Source organism: Coffea arabica, chromosome 7e (genome assembly GCF_036785885.1).
Source record: "Coffea arabica cultivar ET-39 chromosome 7e, Coffea Arabica ET-39 HiFi, whole genome shotgun sequence".
NCBI lineage: Eukaryota > Viridiplantae > Streptophyta > Magnoliopsida > Gentianales > Rubiaceae > Coffea > Coffea arabica.
The window spans coordinates 2,557,244-2,579,850 of NC_092323.1; the positions used below are offsets into that span (position 1 = coordinate 2,557,244).

Consider the following 22,607-nt stretch of genomic DNA (forward strand, 5'->3'; position numbering starts at 1 on the left):
GTGGTACGTGCCTCATCCAACTTGGAATTGACGAATGCCTGTAGTAAAGTTTTCTTTACATGACATTGGCCAGTAGCCTGCACTGTTGTCAACATTGCACGGCATCGTTCCATTACGATTTTCCGCAAAGGGGGGTGCGGCTAAGCGACCGCTTTGTATGGATATGGTCTTTGATCTTTCGCTCAGGGCCGCGATGAATGCGTTCCGTACTAGTTATCCAGCTCAGCAGCTTTTTGCAAGTACATTTTTGCAAAAAGCTGCTAGGTGACCTTTAAAATTTTCAATAATTGAAATTTCTTGAACATTTTATCGATAAATGATTAACACCACAAAAATATTCAAGCACGTGCAAGAAGTGGATTTTTTATTCCTTTTATTACAATTCATTTATAGAAGTAAATTTTCAATGATGATTTTGTGGCTAATTGGCACATGTTAAGAGGTTGTTTAAGCAGGAAATGTAAGAAAGGGAGGAGCGTTTTAATTTCTACTCATCATTAGCTGTCTACCTAATTTACTTCAAGAAAATGAGATGCCATCTCGGTTAGGCATCAATCCCCCCCTTCTATCCTACTCATTGTTTCATTACTCTGCCGAAAACGACAATCCTGTCTGCGTGTGTAATATAGGGAAAGGAGGATGACGCGGCTAATTGCAGATGGTTGCTTCCCCATGTCACACTCTTTTTTTTTTTTTAATAAGTGGGAGGCCCTCAACACTAATCTCTTATTTAGAGTCCCTCTCAGTTTACCAACCATTTCATACTTAACACCATGTTTTGCTGAGTTTTTCTTTGGTTTTACCTGTTTGGAAGGTGAGTTTTTTGGGAGTTTGTCTAAAACTTTACTGTAGTTTACTGTTGAAGTTTTTAAAATTTTTTTGAAATATGTAGATTTTTGAATATTTTGAAGTGTATAGTTTAAAAATTTTAAAAATTTTTTTGAGGTTGCTGTAGTTAAAATTTTTAAAAAACTTGTAGCAGACAGACTTGACAAAAAACTTGGATTCCAAACAAGGATCTTTGGCAGAGGATTCGTTTGGGCGGTAGCTCGTTCTCAACGTTTCTTCCCACGATGGAGTACTCCAGAATCATGGAACTATTTTATCTTACCGTCATTTGTAACTTCCATGACATATTGTTCCTTGCAATATGTTGTTGTTGTTGATCGTGAAAAGGAAAAAAAAGCGCCTTAACAAATTATTGTTTTTTTTATTGTCGCTGATTACGTCTTCCAAAGAAGAGTTTCCGTCAAAGTCTTGATAATGAAGGGTTATAACTTATAACTAGTTAGGAAGAATTACGGCAATGACTTTCTATATCACTGCCTATTCCACTTTCGGCCCAACTTTCTATTACATTGCTATGTGTTTTTGAGAAGCATCTCATTTTTTGATTCTATATTAAGAGCTACTCGCAAAAATTAGTTAAGATTCTAAAAGAAAAGGGCGTAGAATCCTGAAAAATATGTCCCCGGCTTTTTTTTTTTTTCCTGTTTTTTGTCTTGGGGGAGTTTCATGAGTACCGGAAAACAATACAATGTCCACCGAATGAAGGTACACGAAAAGGGTTCTTCCCATTGTAAGAAACTAAGTCGTTATCTGATAATTCAATTCAACACTTAAACTTAAATTTAATGGGTTCAAATTTTAATATGTTCAGTTGTGTTTGATAATCAAAAATTGAATATCTGAATTAATTGCATTGAATCTCCTAAAAAAAACTTGGTCTAAAAAATAAATGATAGGTTACTTACTTATCACTTAATGTAATATAGACTCAATTGTATCAATTTTATTACTTAGTAATTCAATAATTTAATGGATTTTAGACTTTAGATTTCAATTTTCAAACTTCAGTCTTTATTATTAGTTTTAAGAATGAAACAAATACAACCAAACCAAGTTCAAATAAAGCTTTAATCTAAGAAAATAGAATTATGTTTCATTCTTCAAACTAATAATAAAGACCTCACAGTCTGAGGTCTCTCAAGTCTTGATCTACGTATTAGCCACAAATGAGACGTGTGGTGCACTTTAAGGTATCAGCAAGGCTCTTTATTTGTTTTTGTTTTTTCTTTGTTTTGTGTGTGTGTTGGGGGGGGGGGGGGGGTTTAAAAGATTATCCGTAGCCTTGCAAAAGCATGGCCAAATTGCCACCAATTATGGTCATTAGCACAGATCACATTACAAAAGCCTTTGCTTTGAGGCACAGTCCCTGTCCAAAGTTCAACCCTTTTCCCCAAAAAATGGAAGCAAATTATGATAACCGGCTTTCCACTTTTGGAAGTGAATTATTAAACAGTGGTAGTAGTCTAATTGTTTCTTTAAGATCGAGCAGTCTTAAGCAGCAACACTTCATGTGGCATCCAACGAACGCTTGTGGGAGCATAATACACGCTTAACTCTAATCCAATTCCAACTTAAACTACTTACTTCTCTTTGGATTCTTATTCGCACCATATCTTCTGACTCGAAAAGGCAAGCCAAAAAAAAAAAAAAAAAATTTTTTTTTTTATGAGTGGACTGAGAAAATGGAAAATGTTTATGATTAGAACTTGGGCAATTCGTTTATGTTATTGAAAAATAGTTTCACAACAACAGTAAATTTAATTATATGCTTTAAAGAATATATATATATATAATAAGTCGACGGAAAATCCTTGAAAATAATAGAAGAATAAGACAAGAAGAAAAATCAACGAGACATGAAGTTATGGACAGCCACATGAGAATGCTTTCCGGGACGGATAATACTTCCATGCAACTTTCTGTGAGAAGTGTCGAACTCAGAACGGTTGTGAAATTATTATTGTGAGTGGTGGATGCAAAAAAAAATCTTGGGGGCCGGCCAGTGTTAGGAATTGGTCCGTCTGATAACACTACCATACTACTACCGCTCTTCTTCTTCTTCTTCAAAAAAAAAAAAAAAAAAAAAAAAAATACACGAGGCATCTTTCGGTAAAAAGCACGGCTCATAGTGCATAATTAAGTGTTTGTTTTTGTCGACCCTTTCTGTCTTCCTCCCAACAATTTGTGGATATCAAGACTCTTCACCTAATTCTTACTCCCTGTTCAGATAAAAATACTCTAGTGTTATTATTTATCTTTCGTCATAAAAACCAAAAAAAAAAAAAAATTAATAAGATTAGTCCACTCATGCTATGCTGATTTTGCACTAATAAGGCAAAACAACTACATTAAGATCGATCTAAATTAGTGATGACGGTGACACGGGGGTTCCCTTTTCTGGTATGTGATGAGTTGCACCTTGACGTTACACTATTCATTCCCCATTTCCCCTTTTTTATTTTGGGTTTTTTTTTTTAAAAAAAAAAGAAAAATAGCTAGTATTTGTCCTTTAGCCAGATGCACAAATTGGAACACGACAGACTTAGATGAGTAAATCACTTTCTTTGTCATAGCCACTCGCATTTGGGTCCATCATTAATCACTAATGACATTAATTGATTGTTGTTTGGTCCGTTCATTCATTCATTTTATTTTTATTTCAAGATTGGATGCATAGCAAGCAAACAAAGTTGTGGTAGTAGAGAAGAGAGTGGAATACGAAAATTTCTATGCTTACTTTTGAGAATTTTTGTTTTTCCGTTTGCAATGACCATTGAATTTTGGTAGTGAGAAAAATAATACTCCCTTCGTCCCACTTTGATAGTCCTGATTCTTTTTTCACACAGTTTAAGAAAAAGTAATTAACTTTATTGGAACAATCAATTTAAGTAGCTATTTTCCTAAAATACCCTCACATTAATTAGAGTACAACTTTATAGGAACTTGAATTGATGGTAAAAAAAGAATAAACTCTCATTGAATGATGTAGGTTTATAGTAACAACAACTTACATTGAATAAGGGTATTTTAGAAAAATTAAAATACAACTACATTTTTCAATTGAAAAGTAGACTACAATTTGGGACAGACGAAAAAAAAAAACATGACTATCAAAGTGGGACGGAGGGAGTATATGAAAAGGCCCCGATAAAATAAAGACTTGGGTGGGTTGCATTGGTCGGGCAGATTGTTACAAAATTCTTTTGGGCCAAAAGTACGTGATGACCAAAAAAAACAAAAGAACCCATTCGCGGTCCAAATAATTAACCAACCGAATAACTTTTAAATTTGTTTTTTGCTACAGTGTAAAAAAAAAGAATAAATCCAAAATAGTCGGTGAAGTTCATCGTATGAACGAACAGAAGTTATTGTTAGAAGTTATAGTTAGGGAGGGGTACGATGAACTTCACCGACTATTTTACTTTGGAGTTGCGTATCCGATTCAGTCATGGAAATTAAAGTAAAAATTTTGAACAGAAGAAGAAGAAGAACACACAAAATCATGCAGGCAGCCGCCGCTGCTGTTTTTTTTGCACCCAACCGCAACGGCAATGATTATCAAAGCACGCGGTTTTTTGAGCTGAGAACAATGAACTTGAAGACCTGTCGTCTACCAATCCAATGCATCTAGAAGTCAACAATTACGCAGGAAAAACTCGGTTTGAACCATTTTCTCAAGTCAATGACTTGTTGTCTCAGTAAAAGCCCGCTCGAGCGACTGAGGTTAGTGCATTGGATTGGGTGAAATCCACATAGATAGACAAAGACAAGATCGATCGATGAGTTAGGGGGGACGTAGCCGCAAGCACCAAGTAAAATCTATTGCAGGGGGTTTCTGAGGTTTGTGGGGGGTCTTTATCTGTTAGTAGCAGTAGTCTTACATGCTTCTCTATTCTGTCTATCTCACATCGTTCTTGGGGGGTTAAGGGTTGGGTAGTTAAGTCCCCAGGTTTACCTTAAAAGTTGCCGATTTTTGAGGTTAAATTTGGGATTAGGTTTAATTAAACAATTTCTTACTTCTGTAAGAAAAGGAAAAAGGATTGAGTGAAATCCAGATAGATAGACAAAGACAAGATCGATCGATGAGTTAGGGGGGCGTAGCCGCAAGCACCAAGTTTCACTTATCAATTCAATAATAAATATTATTATTGTCATTTCTTTTTCTCACCGGCCAAACTATTGAGATTCCGCCTCTTTGTAAAGTTTGTGCTTGTAGATGGTGAAATTTCGGGAAAGGGTTTGCCTTGAATATGGACAAAAGAGTGTACAATTTGCTGCAAGAATATTTATCACTAAAACACCAACAAAAAGCAAAGACGCCAAGTCTTCTAGTGAAAGGTGGTTCCTTCCGTGTTGGAAAGTTTTCTCTTTCCGTCCTCACTTAAAGATATTGCCCGCTTTAGTTAGGGTTTTCGAGTTTAAACTGTCCTTTTTCGTTTTAGTTGATTTGTTAATCTAATGCAGTTATCAGCTGGAGTAATAAAACCGGTCTACTTTGTTATGATTCCAACCAAGTGGTCCGTACCACAATAAATTGCACCTAAAAGAAAAGTTAAATTGATAAGGCGGTAGTTAAGAAGATGGAGTACTACTGATGGATAGAGAAGAAGCATGTTTTATTGGGTAAAAACTCTATTTTTTCAGTGTAAAGTTTCAAGATCACAGGAAAAAGGTTGTTTGACTGATCGTATCTTGTTGGATATGTTATACTACTATACCAATTACGAACAATGTTTGAGTTAATTGAAAAATTGATTCAATGCATGTTTGAGGTAATCTCTTGGTCTGTTGCGTGTTTGATGTATTCTCTTCGTTACTTGCTGAAAAAAAATGCAGTGAAATTATGTTGTTTATCCCCAAAAAGAAAAAGGATTTTGTTTTGTTATTTTGAATAGGGATAATTGCAGAAACCTCTCCTGAGGTTTCTTACACTTGCACTGACCTCCCCTCTAGGTTTAGAAATGGCATTCTGCACCCCTGAACAGGAACAATTCGTTGCAGAAACTTCCCCTGAGACCTGAGGCTTGATGTCCCATTAAAAAATTATTTGTAGAAGTAAGATAAGAAATTTCTTCCAATTTTGCCCTGATCTTGCTTGACAGTTAGTATTAACAAGGGAGGGGCGTAGGCATTAAGGATCAAGTAAGTTCAGGAGGTATAAAAGCAACATATTTTTCATTCCAATATCTAGCTTGGTTTGATGAGTGTTTCGGAATTAAATGCAATTAAATTTCAAATTTACCCCTGATATAACAATTCTTATAAAACAAAAGAATTACACATACGACAAATTAACATCTCCATAATTGTAACTACAATAGTTATTAACTTTTTTGATAAAATATAAGAAAATCATAAACCATAACAAAATTAATACTAGAAAATAAATATAGTGGCTGTATTAATAAGGAGAAAATTCCCAAAAAGAGAGATTTTTAAACTAACTTTTTAAAGGGTGGTGATTTTTGAGGCTCTTCCCAAAGGGTGAAAAACGCATCGAAGGAATGCGTTCTTCCAAATAAAAATGCAACTTTCAAATGCGTTATTTTAATTTTCATAAATTTGTTTAAATATGAAAAATTGGTTAAATAACGCATAACATACCAGCTCTTTATAGGAAACTGGCAGGTTTTGTAGTATGTTTTATACCAGCTCTTTATGGAAAACATACCAACTCTTTATGAAAAAAAATTGGTTAAATAGCGCCCAAAGGAAAACTAGTATGTTTTGTATTTAACATAAATTAAATATGTGAAAGTTAAAAAAAAAATTGCCCATAACATGCCAACTCTTTATGGGAAACTGGCAGGTTTTATATTTAATGCGCTATTTAAACAATTTCGTTGGCCTGTGGAGCTAATTAACCAATTAGCGCATTAACTAATTAGTTAATTAGTTAATTAGACAAATAGAAATTCGTTAATTAGTTAATTAATTAATTAGTTAGTTAATTAATTAATTAGATAATTAGTTAGTTAATTAGTTTAACATGTAAATAGTTTGTTAGTTTCGGACAGACGACAGCTTTAGTTAATTAGTTAATTAGATAAATAGAAATTAGTTAATTAGTTAATTAATTAATTAGATAATTAGTTAATTAGTTTAACTATGCAGAAATAGTTTGATTAGTTAATTAGATAATTACATAAATAGAAATTAGTTAATTAGTTAATTAGATAATTAGTTAGTTGATTAGTTAAGCAGTTTATTAGTTTATTAGTTTAACATGCAAATAGTTTGTTAGTTCCAGACATACAACAGCTTTAGTTAATTAGATAAACATAAATCAGTTAATTAGTTAATTAATTAATTAGATAATTAGTTAATAATTAATTAGATAATTAGTTAATAGTTAATTAGTTAATTAGTTTAACTATGATGAAATAGTTTGATTAGTTAATTAGTTAATTAGATAAATAGTTAATTAGTTAATTAATTTAACTATGCAGAAATAGTTTGATTAGTTTAATTTGTTTAACAAATTAAACGTTGGTTTTGATGAAAGTACTCAAACCTTTCATCTGGTAAAGTCAAATACAATTGGGGGTACTCTAGTAAATTCACACACTTTTACCTTTTAAATTGGCTCCAACTTTTCTAGGGGAGGTTAATGCTATTTCAAAATTGATAGGGGAGGTCAGTGCAAATGTCAGAAACCTCATGGGAGGTTTCTGCAATTTTCCCTTTTGAATATACAATTATTACATGTCTCTTGTACTGTCTACATGTCGTATCGAATCTAGTAGATATCTTTTGTTAGAATTTTTTTTATGCACATCGTCGAATTCATAAATTTATCCGTTAATGGGCTTAGCTTTACCTTTTGCTTTTAAGTGTTTGTTTTACTTATTATGCTTTGTTTGGATTGCATTTTTCTTGACTTTTTGTAGAGAAATTACTGTAAAGATTTGATATATTTATGAGGTAAAAAAATAATTAAAAAATATATTCACGAATAACGTAACAATTTTTCTTTGGAAAGAGACAATCCAAACAATCTCTTCGATTTAAGAAAAAATAGAGCGTTTGATTTACACCACCCCCCCCCCCAAACCCCCAAAAAAAAAGCATTCTTAGAGCCATTTATTTTTATCTCGATCATTTAGGTGCAGATAATTTTAAAATGTTCAGTTTAATATGAATTCAACGACAAGAAAAAACAAATCTTATTGCCCTATGGAGTAGCTTTTTTTTCCCCTAAGGTACTTATGAACTTTCGTGGATTTGACGGTTCATAAAACACGACACATAGCTTTCCTCCGTCTGATTGGTGCCGAAGTAATTTCACGACCATCCTTATTCAGACAGATAATGGTCGAAAGTCGAAACACTACAAGAAATTCAAACTTTTCGTGACTTGCTAATAACAAAAACTTTGATGATAGTAACAAAAGGTATGATTTTTAAGTCACAAATAATAAAAATGACATTAATTTATGAGTCACAATTAATTTTGTGATTTACAAATTAGGAAAATCTTGTGACTTGAAAGATTAATTATGACAATATAAACAATGACCCTTATTTACAAGTCACAAGATCAATTGTGACTCATAAATTAATGTCATTTACATTATTTGTGACTTAAAACCATGCATTTTATGACTTAAAATCAACTTATTACCATATTCACCTGTTTCATGTCATAAAAAGTATACTGTAGCGATTTTCTAGAGTTTTATAAAAAATATACTGTAGTGATTTGATATATACGAAATAAAAAGGTGGCTGAAAAATATATTTGCGAAAAATATAGAGATTTTTTGGAAGAAAATTCCTTTCCAAGAGAAGTTTAAAGTTTTTTAAGATTTACACTAATTTGACAAGCTGCGAAAAGTATGCACCGGACCCCAAAATGCAGAACCACGTGATGATATTTATGTACTCCGTTTTGATGTACGAGTTATGAAGCAAAGGACGCTATATCCTCAAGGCAAACCATTTATTGGTTTCTTATTTGTATGTTCGTTTTATAATACTTAAAAAAAAAAAGAATTCTTAGTAATCAATCAACGGTCTAGATAAGGTTTTAGCCAAGCACATCTCTACTTTTCTTCTAATTTTTTCTTGTTCTTTATTTCACACAAAAAAAATGATATTTGTTTCGGCGTTTGAGGTGATGCGCTACAACTATTAATTCGAAATATCGCAAACAGTTAAAAAAAAAATCCTAATACAGTACTATGTAATATGTAAATATGCCCTACTGCATCATTTGTTCTTTTGCCTCTTGAAGATAATCTTAATGGTTGACATTTGATATTAAACCGTACCATATATGTTCATTAGTGTCCTACTTGTGAATAGTTTTCAAAGTTATTATGCAGATTTTGTGTTTGGATAGGAGATTATTTAAAATAATTTTTTTTTGTAAAAAATACTATAGTATTTTTTTATGTGATGTATGTGAGATAAAAATGTGGTAAAAAGATATGTTTATGATACAAGTAAATAAAATTATACAAATAATAAACTATCCAAACAAACCAAGTACTATTTTAAAACTTTTGCAAGGCATGAGTAGAGTAGATATGGATGATAAATATCTTTAGTGAGCTACATTTACGACTTGCAACTAGGGTGTCAATCGGGTCAGAAATGGATTGGCGGGTCAAGTTAAGATCGAGGTATAACAGGGAACCTGTTGACTCGAATACGATCCGCCAACTTGCAATGAGTCAGGATACCTAACCTGAATCTGAAATTTTCGGGTTGACGGGTTGGCGAGTCACTCGAGTGACTTGATATAACCTGAAACATAATTTCAATTTACTAATTTACCACTATAGTTTCTAACAGAACCAATTTTGCACAAGGCTAATTACATAATCAAGTAAGAAAAATCTCGATAAAACAATCCCAAACTAGAACTGAAATAAATTAAAACACTGTAAAAGTGTTTTATTCTAAGCCAAATCTAAAATAAATTAAGACACTATAAAAGTAGAAAATAATATAATACATTATTTGTCCAAATATAATAATTTCAACTTCACACAAGTTAAACAAATTCATTTAGGATTAAGTGATTAATGCTTTTGGAGAAAAAAAAAGAATAACTTAGTTTAGTGAGATAAAATATTTTTATATTTATTAAATTATTTTTAATTCAAAAACAAGTTATTGGGTCAACCCTTGGATGATCTAAATTCGACCTTTTTTTTTTTGTGTTCATCGGGGTTGACCTGCTTCTGATTTGAACCCGCAAAATCTTCACCCAAACCCATTAATTTCGTGTTAGATTAGTATCGTATTTTCAGATCGCGTCGAAAATTATCACCCTTACTTGCAACTAGACAGTTATCCGTAAGAAAACAAAATCACCCGCCTCCTGAGAAAAGGGAAAAAGAAATGCCAAAAAGATAGCATGTACAGTGACCTGTAATGTAACGTTATCTAAACCTTAAAGAAAAAATGTAACGTTATTTGATAAATTCAGAGAGTTTGTCCACAAGTGATCATGCATGTCGAACATGCTATACATTCTCATCTTAACATCATGGTTATTACTATCAGTAACGTAATTAAGTTTGTCTTGAAGGGAAGTTAGGTCAAAATATCATCAACGATATGCTTATTAGAAGCTTAAGGACTGGAGAAAAGCTATTTAGCCTTCCTCTATAAATTCCAGTCCTCTTCCATTATCTGTCTTCAAATGCACATCTACCATCAACCCTCTTCCAAAATATCCAACCTCTCCCCCCTCTCCCCCCCCCCCTTCCATCTCCTTCTCTCTCCCATCCCCGATCCCCTCCTCCGCTCTTGCTCAGTCATACAGACATAAGATGGATAAGAAACCATGCAATTCTCAAGATGCTGAAGTAAGGAAAGGGCCTTGGACAATGGAAGAAGATTTAATCCTGATTAACTACATTGCAAATCATGGTGAAGGTGTTTGGAACTCACTAGCACGATCTGCTGGTAACCTCATTCATTTTACATATATATATGTTTTTCATTTTTTGAGCTAGATATATATGTGTTAAGAGACAAAACTATTTATTACTTTAATCAAGAAACCCTAACAAGGGAATTTGTTCTTTTCGAAGGCCTCAAGCGTACAGGGAAAAGTTGCCGTCTTCGTTGGCTTAATTATCTTCGACCAGATGTAAGGAGGGGAAACATTACACCTGAAGAGCAGCTCTTGATCATGGAGCTGCATGCTAAATGGGGAAACAGGTAACATCTCATATTAGGGTTTGTGAGGTCTGTATTGAATTGTTATGCAAAGAAACGTGACGGTTCTCGTCCAAGTTTTCTTGTGTGTCTTGACCTTTGCATCGACTAACAAGAGCGACTGAATAGATCTCCCGAAGAATTTGGGCTACTGGTGCCTGTTCTCAAGCCAACAAAAATTCATAGAGTTAGATTTGGAGTGAAAAGCCGATGAAATGAACATGTTTTCCCCTTACTTTTGCACGAGAATGGCTATATATGGAAGATCTTCAAATTCAAACGTGCATATATATAACTCGTGGCTGTCAGAATTCAAAAGCTTTATTTCAAAACCCAGTATATGGACAATCTTCTTGTACTTCGTCAGACAGAAGTCACACGGCTAAAATTTTGAGTTGAAAGCGAGCAAGCTCTCTTAATTGATTATGATCGTGTAAGGATCTTAGTAGGCCATGCTAAAACCTTAGTTCGGTTTGTAAATAGATATAAAGCTTCTTTAACTTTTAATTGGCCAATACATAGCTTGAGAAGAAAATTCTAGGATAACAAATTCATACAAATTCGATTAAAACATCAGCTTTCTGTTGAAATGACAACATTAAGAATCTAATAGGATTTATTAACCGTATATTTCTTGCCTTTTTAAGATCATCTAACCTTTTTAATGTGATTCATCCCAGTGATACGATCAGAAAGTTGAAAAGGTCGTATACTAGAAATGGAGGTTCCGGGACGCCGTACTGAATTTGCGTCTTTGTAGCATTTTGTGGAGAACACGTTTTAAGTGTAGAAAAATGGCATGACACTACTACATAGTTGATGAAACTAGTACTATGTGCATTTGATGAAAATGGCATGATACTACAACATAGTTGATGAAACTAGTACCATGTGCATTTGAAGAAATTTTCTTCTCAATAATAGCTGTCGAAATATGATACTTCTACCACAGATAATAGCTGTCGAAATAGAGCATGTTGTGAAATGCAAACCAAATAGAGCACGTTGGGAAAATGCAAGTTTCTATTTTAAGGTGAAGCCTTTTCGTTGATCACATGTTGCCCCTTCCTAGTATAGTATCAACTGAAACAAAGCAGCTCCTAGTTGCATTGTTTGAAGCTGACATCTACCCTATCTTTTTGGCTCTTGAAGGTAAAGGGGTCGATAGTACTTGATAGGAATTAGGAATTCCGCACGAGTCAATATTTGCGCATGGGGTTTGATGATGTCGTGTTCACAGCTCTAAATTCATTGTGCACAGCGTCAGTACACTTATCCAGCGTGAAAGTCTGAGCGTAATCTTGAGTCGCGGCTTAGCGGGTGAGTGAGGTTTTTGACAATGACAAAATAGTTGTACTGCTAAATCTACAAACGGGTTGCTCAAATAAAAATTTAAAAAAAAAAAAAATCTACAAATGGGTTTGCGATGGTGAAGATTTATGTTGCAACTTTTCGAGAAGAGCAACCTTGGGGGATAAAAACTGAGACTGAGTAGACACAGAAAGTGCACTATTACTTACCGGGAAACTCACGACATAGGAGCTAAGGATATTGTTGTAACAATTTAAGAGCTGTTCAGTATCAACTGGAAACACGCACAGAATTGATAGTTCAAAGACACCTAAGTATTGGGATTTCAAAAAAGATGGGCTCTTTTTTTGTTTCTTTTTGGAAAAACTTAACCTTCAATACTTGTTGAAAACTAAACCTAATGGTGATGGGGCTCGATGATGTTATGCCTCGAGTTGCTTGGTGGTCGATTTTCTGACTGGAAGAGTTCAACAGCTAGCAATGCATTTTTCCTTTTTCAATTTGGTTGTGGTGGATGGCCGGTGGCTGGCATGCTTCTCATGAAATCTTTTTGCATCTCCTCCAAAACTAAACTAGTTGAGTAACTGGCCGGTTGATCGGGTGTTCTTTTTTGGGGAAGTTGGTTTGAGAATCTGGGGAATCAAGTGTCGAAACCTTCCAATTTATATTCTGCGGGGTTTGCCTTTAAGTAAAACTTCGATTGTGAAGGCGTTTGAGTCTGAACCACAGAACATGGAGAGCTTAGGTCTCAAAACCAGGAAACGCGTAAGAGTTGGAGTCATTATTCTCGTAACTGATCCGCGATCAAGCCCGCATTCAAGAAATTATAAGTTGGTCGGGGCCACACGGCATTGCATGCATGGTAGAAATTCAATTTTCGGCTGAACTACGTGAAAAAATTCCCTTGTTAGCAAGAATGAGATGAATAAAACTTTTACCAACACTTGGAGGACTTATTTAGTAATGAAATTAAAATCGCCATGATGCATGCGTTGATCTTTACAGTATGATTAAAACTTGCTAGCACCTGTTTACAAAAACGAAATGTAGAACATTAATTACATCTTCTTCTATAGTAGATATGATGAGTATATACATACATATATATATATATTCTGTTTTGAGTATTCTGTTAATTGTTATGCGGCGAAGGTGGTCCAAAATAGCAAAGCATCTTCCCGGAAGAACAGATAATGAAATTAAAAACTATTGGAGGACTAGAATCCAAAAGCATATCAAGCAGGCAGAAACTTTCGCCGGGCAAGGCTCTGAGCATAATGATCAAGCAAGCACAAGCCAAATTTCCACAACTGTAAATGCTGCGGAAACCTACTCCCCACCCTCCTACGCCGGAAATATGGAGACTTTTCAAGGCCCTTTTCCCACTGAATCAAATGAGAACCTTTGGAGCATGGAGGATCTCTGGTCAATGCAACTACTTAACGGGGACTAAACATAAATTGCTTCCCCCAATATGCATGCATGCATGATTCTCTAGTACTGTAGTATAGCTAGCTGTTGAAGCCACCGAGGTTAGTATAATACTTATTTATGCTGGTGACTATTTAAATATTGACTGTAATATGATGATCGATGAACTTAATTAATGGGAGTATATTTCTTATATATCTTGTGAATTAACATGACATACAATCCTCCGATCCTTCAAAGCACTTCTTTCCCCCTTTCCGTTTTTATGTTCGGGGGATCGGAGTTGGGGGTTTTTAGGGTCAGATGTGCAGCTAAGGTCGAGCCATATATTGTGAATTCGAATGCTTAATTATGATCACCGTCTTTAATTCTTGCTATCCTTGTTCTTTTCATTAATTTGTTGCATGCATTGTAGTATTAATTCATGTTGGGTGCCAGTTTCTTCAAAACCATGACGACAAGCCTACCTACATATATATATATACCTATGTATGTAGGAATATTCCATGCATGGAAGTAAGAATACAGTATCTGGCCGGTTAACTCTACTGAAGAGTGAAGGGCAATTACTCAAGCCCCGATGATCATGAATCATGATCAAACCAATACCGAACTCGAGTCACAGGAAATCGAAACGTGGAAAAAAAGTAGAGCTCATTTTTGGCAAATTCAATCTTTGCTTTTCCCTATTTAGCTAACCTTTGCGCATGGCTTTTCAACACACAAGTTGGACGCGAACCTAACTACTGGGAGCCGGCCAGTGAGGAAGCGTTCACATGGTTCCTCTAGTCTAGTTGCTCTTACCCTTTTCAACAATCTTTCTAGCTACTAGGTGTTTTGCAAGTCTTTTGTTTGGGTGGGTATATTATTATTATTTGATTACGTGGTCATGCGTATATATCTCATTACGCCAAGCCAACCATATTTGTTGGCAGGACAATGGATATTGTGGAATTAACTTAATCAGCAGCTGGGGCAGATTATCTTCGTGAGATGGCTTAGAATAAAATGAGGACGTGAGAGTATAAAATATTATTGTTTTATGGGGAAAGAAAAAAGAAAAATAAAGGTTTCAAAATGAATAATAAGAATTAACATTCTAGCCTTGAGTTTATCTAATTAATTTTTCAAAATGACCAAAGAACTCTGCCTCCAAGTGATCACGGGGTAAGAGGGATGGAAAAATATGGCACCCCTTTTGTCCCAATTATTATTGTGTCATGTTTCGAGAATTCAATTTTTTAAAAACAGTGATTTGACCGTGATATTTGTATTTTTCTTTTCAATCGTATTCTTACAAATTTAAATTTTGAATTTAAATGGTATCATGTGTATAATCAAAGGAAAAGACTATAATGACAAAAAGTGATTAAAAAATATTTTAACTTTCTCAATTTGACGGATATTTTCAGACATTTCAAAACTAAAAGTATAACAATGGAAGGGATGGCGTAGAATTTAATAGGTAGACATGGAATTCCGAAGAATGGAACTGCCAGTGCGGTGTTATGCGGAAAAAAGGAATTTTGGTGGGGGCTTTCGTCGTACCAAAGCGATACGAAATAGGCAGCGTTAAATTTGGGCCCCCTGTTTTGCGTCACATGTTTAAAGTGCGGAAATCTTGAGGAGAGAAGTCCCACGTGAAAGGTAAATAAGAGTCACATGGCGGGTCGGCTATGGGTACAAAAGACACCATGGGTTATCAAGCCATTTAAGTACATCACGTGGCCTTTAATTGGTTCAATCAGATCTCTTCTTCTGTTTGCCATTCCAAAACTTTTTGTTGGCCGTACGGATTCATCGTGGGCGTTTGAGTTGTTGATTATGAATACTAGGAGTAGGAAAAATTATCCGTTGATCCAAAAATTCGTGAGAACTGATTCGAGTCATTCTAAAAAAAAAAAAAAATAGTGTACTCAACTTATATTATTTGATCGAGTCAGAAAAAGATTAGATATTCGCATAAATGTGAGATAGATTAGGGCTAGGGGATTAAAAATTCACGAGTGTTCAACTCGTCTCTCATTTTTTTTTTTATATACTTATAGAAATATTATTTTTAGAGCTAATGAGTTTTTTTTTGTGCAAATTACACTTTGAATATAAGCGTTTATAATTTGTTTACAATATTCATTTGTAATTGTTATGGTCTTTTTTTTAGAAAAAAAAAAGTTTAATCGGCGTAGAATATGTATAAAATAAGGGCAATGCTTATAACAATTTTCAATTAGTTTTGGATTTTTTTTCTTTTTCTTGTATTCTTCTTTTATGTTTGTTTCTTGACACGAGACTTTTTTTTTTGTTAAATTCTATATTGAATCTTAAAAGCATATATAAAATATAAAAAATTAGTATAAATGACTGTTTAAAACATTAAATGATGAGAGGGGCGAAGCAAGTACTCGCTGATCTAACCATTTTCTAACAGGTACCTGATCATCAAGTTAGCTATTGATATGTGAGGCAATTAAGGGTCAGAAAAAAGACAAATGTCCCGTAGGATGGATACCTAATTCGTGCCCACTCCTAACGAATACAATATCTTTGGTTTGTCAGATGTGGGTTGAGCCTCACTTTTTTTGGATACTCTGTGCTTTTTAATATCTTATTCTTCTTTTTTCCTATAAATATCCATTTTTGAAAATAGATTTTTCTAACGTTAGGACACCCATTAACAAATATAACATTCCCTTAATCTACCACATATATATATATATATACTAAAAATTATTATCCTCCCTTATCTTTATATACTTTCTCTATTTAATCTTGCCTACCCTCCATCGTATTTATTTACTTTTTCCTAATTAATCTTATATTTCAAAAAATATAACACCTGAAATATATTTTAAAACAAACCGTAATCTATTTTTACATCAAATTACATAGGAGTTTCTTCTTTTCTTTTTGAAATCTATACTATCTATAAAGCCTAAGGAAGGGTTTAGAGTTTACATTTATCGTCACTTTATAAACTTTCAGCTTTACTCTTATAAAAACTACATTTACTTTAATTACCTATAACCACCCATAACTATTTTTACTTTTAACTATTTAAATATATGTTTTCAACATAACTACCCATAAACATGATAATTACCAAAATAAAATTATTTTATGAAAATTATTAAAAGATTAAAGTTTGCTTTAGTAATAAAAATTTTATTTAAAATATATAATCACAAATAGTATATATTTTTTGAGTGCACATACATTGGGTGTACATTAAGCACTAGTATTAAATAACTATGGATACCCCAATTAGTAATCCAGTCCCCAGGCTTGGGGGGGATATCCTGTTGAAGGGCGGGTTTGGAGTTTTGGGCTTGTGTCTGAAAATCCACTGATTGAATGCTTCCAGTTCAACATCACTGAATAACATAATGCTTCGATTGTAGCCAAAAAGTATTGATGCTTCAGTAAATTTTGCCAATGAGCAAAAGTAAACCTTTTTTTTCTTTTTGATTAATCAACAATTTTTTTTTTTAAACCCTTTCTCCCAACTGTGGACACTAGTACTAGTAGTAGCTAAATTTTGCAGCTATCCAGGTTCTAAGCATCTAAGTATGTCAAAATAATTGTAATGCGGGCTGGGCTTTCCTCATTGGCCTTCTCTCAATCACTAGTAATTGAATTCCCGTCCGTGAATCAGGCTCAAATCACTGCCTTCCTGTAACCCTTGCTCTCACTCCAACACTTAATCCATGAACCATTCCCCAAACTTTTACTGCAACAATAACGGCAGTAGCCAAATCTAATGCTGAATCCGCCCTTCCAAACCGTCCTAATTCATCTCGTCTAATGACCCCCACCAACCCCCGCTAATTCCAGGATTGTTCGCTCAGCCTCCGTCCACCAGTCAAATAATTCCACTGGTATCTGGGCTTTGCCAACTAATATCATTACAAACTAGAATTTTGGTTGTGCCTTAACACGATTTTTTAATTGTGAATATATATATATATATATATATAAATAATTGAAATATAAAATTAATAATATTTCTACATGTTCATTCATATTAATTTTAAAAAATTAATGTTTTTAAATGTTCAATTTTTTACTAATTTTTAAAAACTTTTTATTTATTGTGAATTTATACAAATACCAATAATTTAAATATAAAAATTAACAATAGTTCTACATGTTCTTTCATGTTAATTTTAAAAAATTAATATATATTAAATGTTCAATTATTTGCTAATTTTTAAAAATTTGTTTACATACTTTTATTATAATATGATAGTATACATCAAATAATATACTCCATATCAAAAATTTGGTAGATATTCTTTTTTTTTTTATAAATATTCTTTTAGATAATTTAAATTTTTATAGTGACCATAAACATAGAACTATATATTCATATTTAATTAAGTGGCAAAAGATCTGACAATCCATTTTTCTTTGTCAACAAATATTCAGTTTCCAATAATATTGATAAATCTATCCGTGTAACAGTTAATTCTTTTTTTACACTAAGTTAATTCAAAATTAAGAGAAAAGATGATGAACAATTTAAATATTAATCAATGATATGGTGGTGAAAGAAAGTAATTTATGAGATATGTAAAATTTCAATAATTGTGATTTAAAAAAGATTTTACTATACTTCTATGTAACAATTTGGTAGAAAACAGATATCATTAAGATAAGATTACGGTGGTGAAAGGATGTAATTTATGGGAACATAAGATTTTAATAATTGTGATTTAAAAGGTTTTACTATACTTGTATGTAATAATTTGGTAGAAAGCAGATATCATTATGATAAGATTAGTTATTTTTAAAACGATTTTAAAATTAAAGATAATTTTTAAACATATAATATAATCATTGTAATAATTTGATAGAAAGCAGCTATCATTAAGATAAGATTAGTTGCTTCTTAAAGTTATTTTAAAATTAGAAATAATTTTTAAACACATAATATAATCCAAATAAGATTAGTATGGGTAATATATTACTGCTACAGTACTTCCTTGCACCCTCTTCTTTCCAATTTCCATAGCTTCTTGCGTCTGCAGGACCTACGATTGCACAGTCCCCACCAAGACTTGAAGCTTAGCATTTGATCCTTCAAAGTAGAAAAGGTTTGTTGCGTATCATGCATATCATATAATACAGCAACCCCATGTTGAAATAGAGTCTGGGAAAATGAATTTAACGGCATAACGCAGTATTGCATGTTCGATCATAATAAATACTACTACTTCTATACAATTGCAAATAAAATTTCTTAGATAACATGGAAATACGACTGCAGATTTGCTGTGATGAATCCAATCCACCTTTAAAATCCTATCACATCTAATCTTAAATTCTTTTGCTCTAACAGAGGGCTGGAATAATGTTCGGAGTCATATTATTGTTATCGTACAATATAGAGGGGGAAGAGGAACAGAAAAATGAAAAAGAGTATTATTTCTTGCGAGGATAACATTGAAAAAAAAAAGAAAAAGGGACGAAATCACTAGAGAATCCATCATTCCTAAATCACGAAGCAACTTTGATCCTTTTTTTTTTCCATCCCCAGGCCCAATTATATTGTATCTAAACGAGATCGTTCTTCTTGTTCTCACTTTCCAGTCTCTTTCTCTTTCTCTCCTCTAACTCTTTGGCCGTGGACCTCCACTTGAAAAAGGTGCCAAACAATTCCTCCATTTCTTCGAGTCCTCTACCCCGCGTCTCAGGAAGCAAGGTAAAGAAGAAAATAAAGGCCAGCAGTGCAATTCCCCCGAACAAAAAGAAGGCCCCGCCTATGGTAATGGCCTTGGACAATGAAAGAAAGGTCATCAAAATGATTCCACTGGACAACCTGTTGGCGCCCGCCGCCATGGCGCCTCCCAGAGCCCTCAACCTTAAAGGAAAAATCTCCGAGCTATAGACCCAAGCAACGGGACCCATTCCCATCGAAAAAGTTCCTACACTGCCTAATGTGCATAGAAAGCAAAAAGCTATGGCCCAGGTTATCTTCTCATTCGGATGCCGATCAATCACCGTCAATCCAATGGCCAGTCCGATCGTCGAACATACGAAACCACCGCTGCTCGTTAACAGCAATGCCCGCCGTCCGATCTTGTCCAACCAGAATGTAGATACCAGGATGCAGATGGTCTTGGTGACTCCAACGGATATGGTGGCGAGTAGCCTATCATTGTCGGTCTTCATACCAGCTTTCTCAAAGATTTTCGGGCTGTACATCACCACCGAATCTATACCGCACGCCTGCTGGAAGAAACATAAACCGATGCCAGCGATCGTAATGTGCAAAACTGCCCGCGTGGGATGGAGGAAGATTTGCCTCCATGCACCTCTACCGCCGGTTTTGCGTTTGGGAACCTCTACGACGTCGTCGTGGTTGTCCTGGGGGATGCCAGCAGCCTCCTTAATGTCAGCTAACCTCTCTTGGGATTCTTGTATAGATTCCGAGGTTTTATCTAAAACTTTTCTAGCATCCCCTACTCTGCCTTGCATCACCAGCCACCGTGGTGATTCCGGCATGATGAAGCCGCCCACGATTAGCATCACTGAGGGAATCGCACCAACTCCCATCATGAATCGCCACCCCAAGTTGGTGGGAAGCTTGGCAAAAAAATAGTTGGACACATATCCCAGCAAGACACCTGTTCAGTTTATTAGAAAGAAGAAAGCATCAACGATCAATCATTCAACTATTGGCTGAATTTTAAGTTTCAATTAATGTCCTAGCTAGGTCATGCAACAAAATAAGTTACAATTTTCTTCCCAAATCTTGCCACTTAATTCTCATTTTCACGGGTTGATATGAGAAAATAATGACTTTGAAGGCCTAGGGGTTTTGGAGATAAGATAGGAGATAGCGAAGGAGGGTTAATTACGAGTTAGTTTCCTTTTTTGGTAAAGCAAAAATGAGCTAGATTTTGTGCTCAATTAGAGTCATCAATTAAAAGTTGAGTTATTTCCTTTTTCATTTAAAGCATAAACTAAGAAGAAGGAAAGATATTAAACGGACATTTTTGGCCTTGTTAGACGATCTGACCCTTACCGTTGAAATTATAGATAAATGCTTAAAAGGAAACTATTATGTTAACACCATAGTCATGTATCTCATATCTATTTCCATCAAAAGGTCGACATTTTAGACCTTTGCAGCTAAAATCGTTCAAAAAGGTGCAATGATGATCAAGAATCTAACATAATGAGGTTAATATGCCCGACTACGTCGCCTGCATGTAAATCTCATATTGTAACCAAAGTTCAGCTTCAAGTCACAAAACCACAACCTACTCAGTCAAACAAGATATGAGATTTGGGATCCCTTATCTCTGTTTGTGAGTTATGACCTCAAAATGGTTGATACAGAATTTCAGACCCAACCACTAAGGAGTAAAATTTCTCAGTAACAACATTAGGTGGCTCCTTCTGGTTCAGGTTATCATGACAAAACAATAACACTTCCGTAATAAAAAAAAAAAAAAGAAGAAACATACCAAAGTTGATAAACACTTCCGTAAAAGAAGTGATAAATCCCCGAGCTGATCTCGGAGAGATCTCGGCAGAATATACAGGTGCTATCATCAGGGCAAAGCCAACTCCGATCCCAGCAATGAAACGGCCAATCATAAGGAAAGAATAGGTGGTGGCAAAGGTCATTAAAAAGGCCCCGGCCAAGAAGATTACTCCGGCGATAACTATGGTGTATCGTCGGCCAACCCAGTCGCACGTCCAACCGGCGATGGTTGAACCCACAAGAGAATAGACGTTGATGGTTCCCACCAAAATTTCTACTCGGACATCGGAGATTTTAAGGTCCCTCTTTATGTAGATCATTGCTCCACTCATCACTCCCGTATCTGCATGTGCATGGATCACCAAACTTATTAGTAGAGTACCGTCTTCATGAACCATATAGATGCAGTCAATCAAAGAGCAAAAAGAACGGAACAAACTTGTTGATCTTACCATAACCAAGTAGGACTGATGACATGCAAGCTAAAAGAGCACAAGCCAACGCAAATGTGTTTCTTTTGGGCTTTGGAGGAGGACCAGAATCTGGATTAGATGACTCAAGTGCCCCAGCAACAGCTGGATTTTGCAGGGAGTCTGCCATGAGGAGTCAACAAGGAGTAGGAGGAGATAGGAGGAGAAAGACGGAGAATGCTTTTTGTGCCGGTGATGTGAAGATGTTTTAAGGACTGTGGTTGTTATAAAAAAAAAAAAAAAAAAAGGGACTGTAGTTTGTTGTTCTGGTTCCCGTAAAGGCAGTAGAACTTTTGTTATAGTATATATATATAGAAATGTTCTATCTTAATATCCCTAGACTTCAGGTAGTTCTACCAGATAAGATTGAAGTCACGTGATCATCTTTTAAGATTTTGGATAACATTTTTTCGCGCGATCATATTTCAAGATTTTGGATAAATGCTAGACTCTGTCAAACCATAATAGATTCCAAGACTCTGTCAATATTTACAAAATGGCTTCCGACTTCCAAAATTAATCCAAAAATCTCATAATCTAATTTTATTATTGAAAACGGAACCAAACCGTGCTAACTTTAGTGGATCAAACCAAAATAGAGACATTCAGGAGAAACTCAACCCAATAAAACAAACCCAAAATACCGTTTAGTACAACCAAAATCAATGAAAATCACTTTTAGACAAACCCTTTGGTTAGTACAGACGGAGTCCATGGCCATCAAAATCTTTTGAAGCCTTTTTTCCTTTTGGGAAGTGTTGTGGGGCGGGGGGGGGGGGTCTTTTTTTTTTTTTGGAAGCCTGCTTGAGGAGAATCCTGATTAATGGACAGCGAACACCAAAAGTTTGCTCCGACGTGCCAAAGACCATTTAACTAAT

The 22,607-nt window shown here is 34.5% G+C and overlaps 2 protein-coding genes across 2 annotated transcripts; one reads left to right on the plus strand and one right to left on the minus strand.

The window, feature by feature from the left end:
* The first annotated feature begins 10,547 nt into the window (after nucleotides 1–10,547).
* On the plus strand, nucleotides 10,548–13,962 carry LOC113722790 (MYB-like transcription factor EOBII). Its single transcript, XM_072059910.1, has 3 exons — nucleotides 10,548–10,770; nucleotides 10,899–11,028; nucleotides 13,489–13,962. The coding sequence occupies exons 1-3, from the start codon at nucleotides 10,635–10,637 to the stop codon at nucleotides 13,787–13,789; spliced, it is 567 nt and encodes a 188-aa protein (XP_071916011.1). The 5' UTR covers nucleotides 10,548–10,634; the 3' UTR covers nucleotides 13,790–13,962.
* A 5,204-nt stretch (nucleotides 13,963–19,166) lies between these two features.
* Nucleotides 19,167–21,965, minus strand: LOC113723104 (putative polyol transporter 2). Its single transcript, XM_072059893.1, has 3 exons — nucleotides 21,712–21,965; nucleotides 21,240–21,602; nucleotides 19,167–20,393 (listed from the first exon to the last, which is right to left on the minus strand). The coding sequence occupies exons 1-3, from the start codon at nucleotides 21,857–21,859 to the stop codon at nucleotides 19,321–19,323; spliced, it is 1,584 nt and encodes a 527-aa protein (XP_071915994.1). The 5' UTR covers nucleotides 21,860–21,965; the 3' UTR covers nucleotides 19,167–19,320.
* Nucleotides 21,966–22,607: the final 642 nt, after the last annotated feature.

Coding starts and splice junctions, on each gene's coding strand:
- LOC113722790 (XM_072059910.1), top strand. CDS start 10,635: ATGGATAAGAAACCATGCAATTCTCAAGATGCTGAAGTAAGGAAAGGG. Junction 10,771..10,898: donor CTCACTAGCACGATCTGCTG/GTAACCTCATTC, acceptor TTCTTTTCGAAG/GCCTCAAGCGTACAGGGAAA. Junction 11,029..13,488: donor CATGCTAAATGGGGAAACAG/GTAACATCTCAT, acceptor TATGCGGCGAAG/GTGGTCCAAAATAGCAAAGC.
- LOC113723104 (XM_072059893.1), bottom strand. CDS start 21,859: ATGGCAGACTCCCTGCAAAATCCAGCTGTTGCTGGGGCACTTGAGTCA. Junction 21,603..21,711: donor ATCAGTCCTACTTGGTTATG/GTAAGATCAACA, acceptor ATGCACATGCAG/ATACGGGAGTGATGAGTGGA. Junction 20,394..21,239: donor GGAAGTGTTTATCAACTTTG/GTATGTTTCTTC, acceptor TAAACTGAACAG/GTGTCTTGCTGGGATATGTG.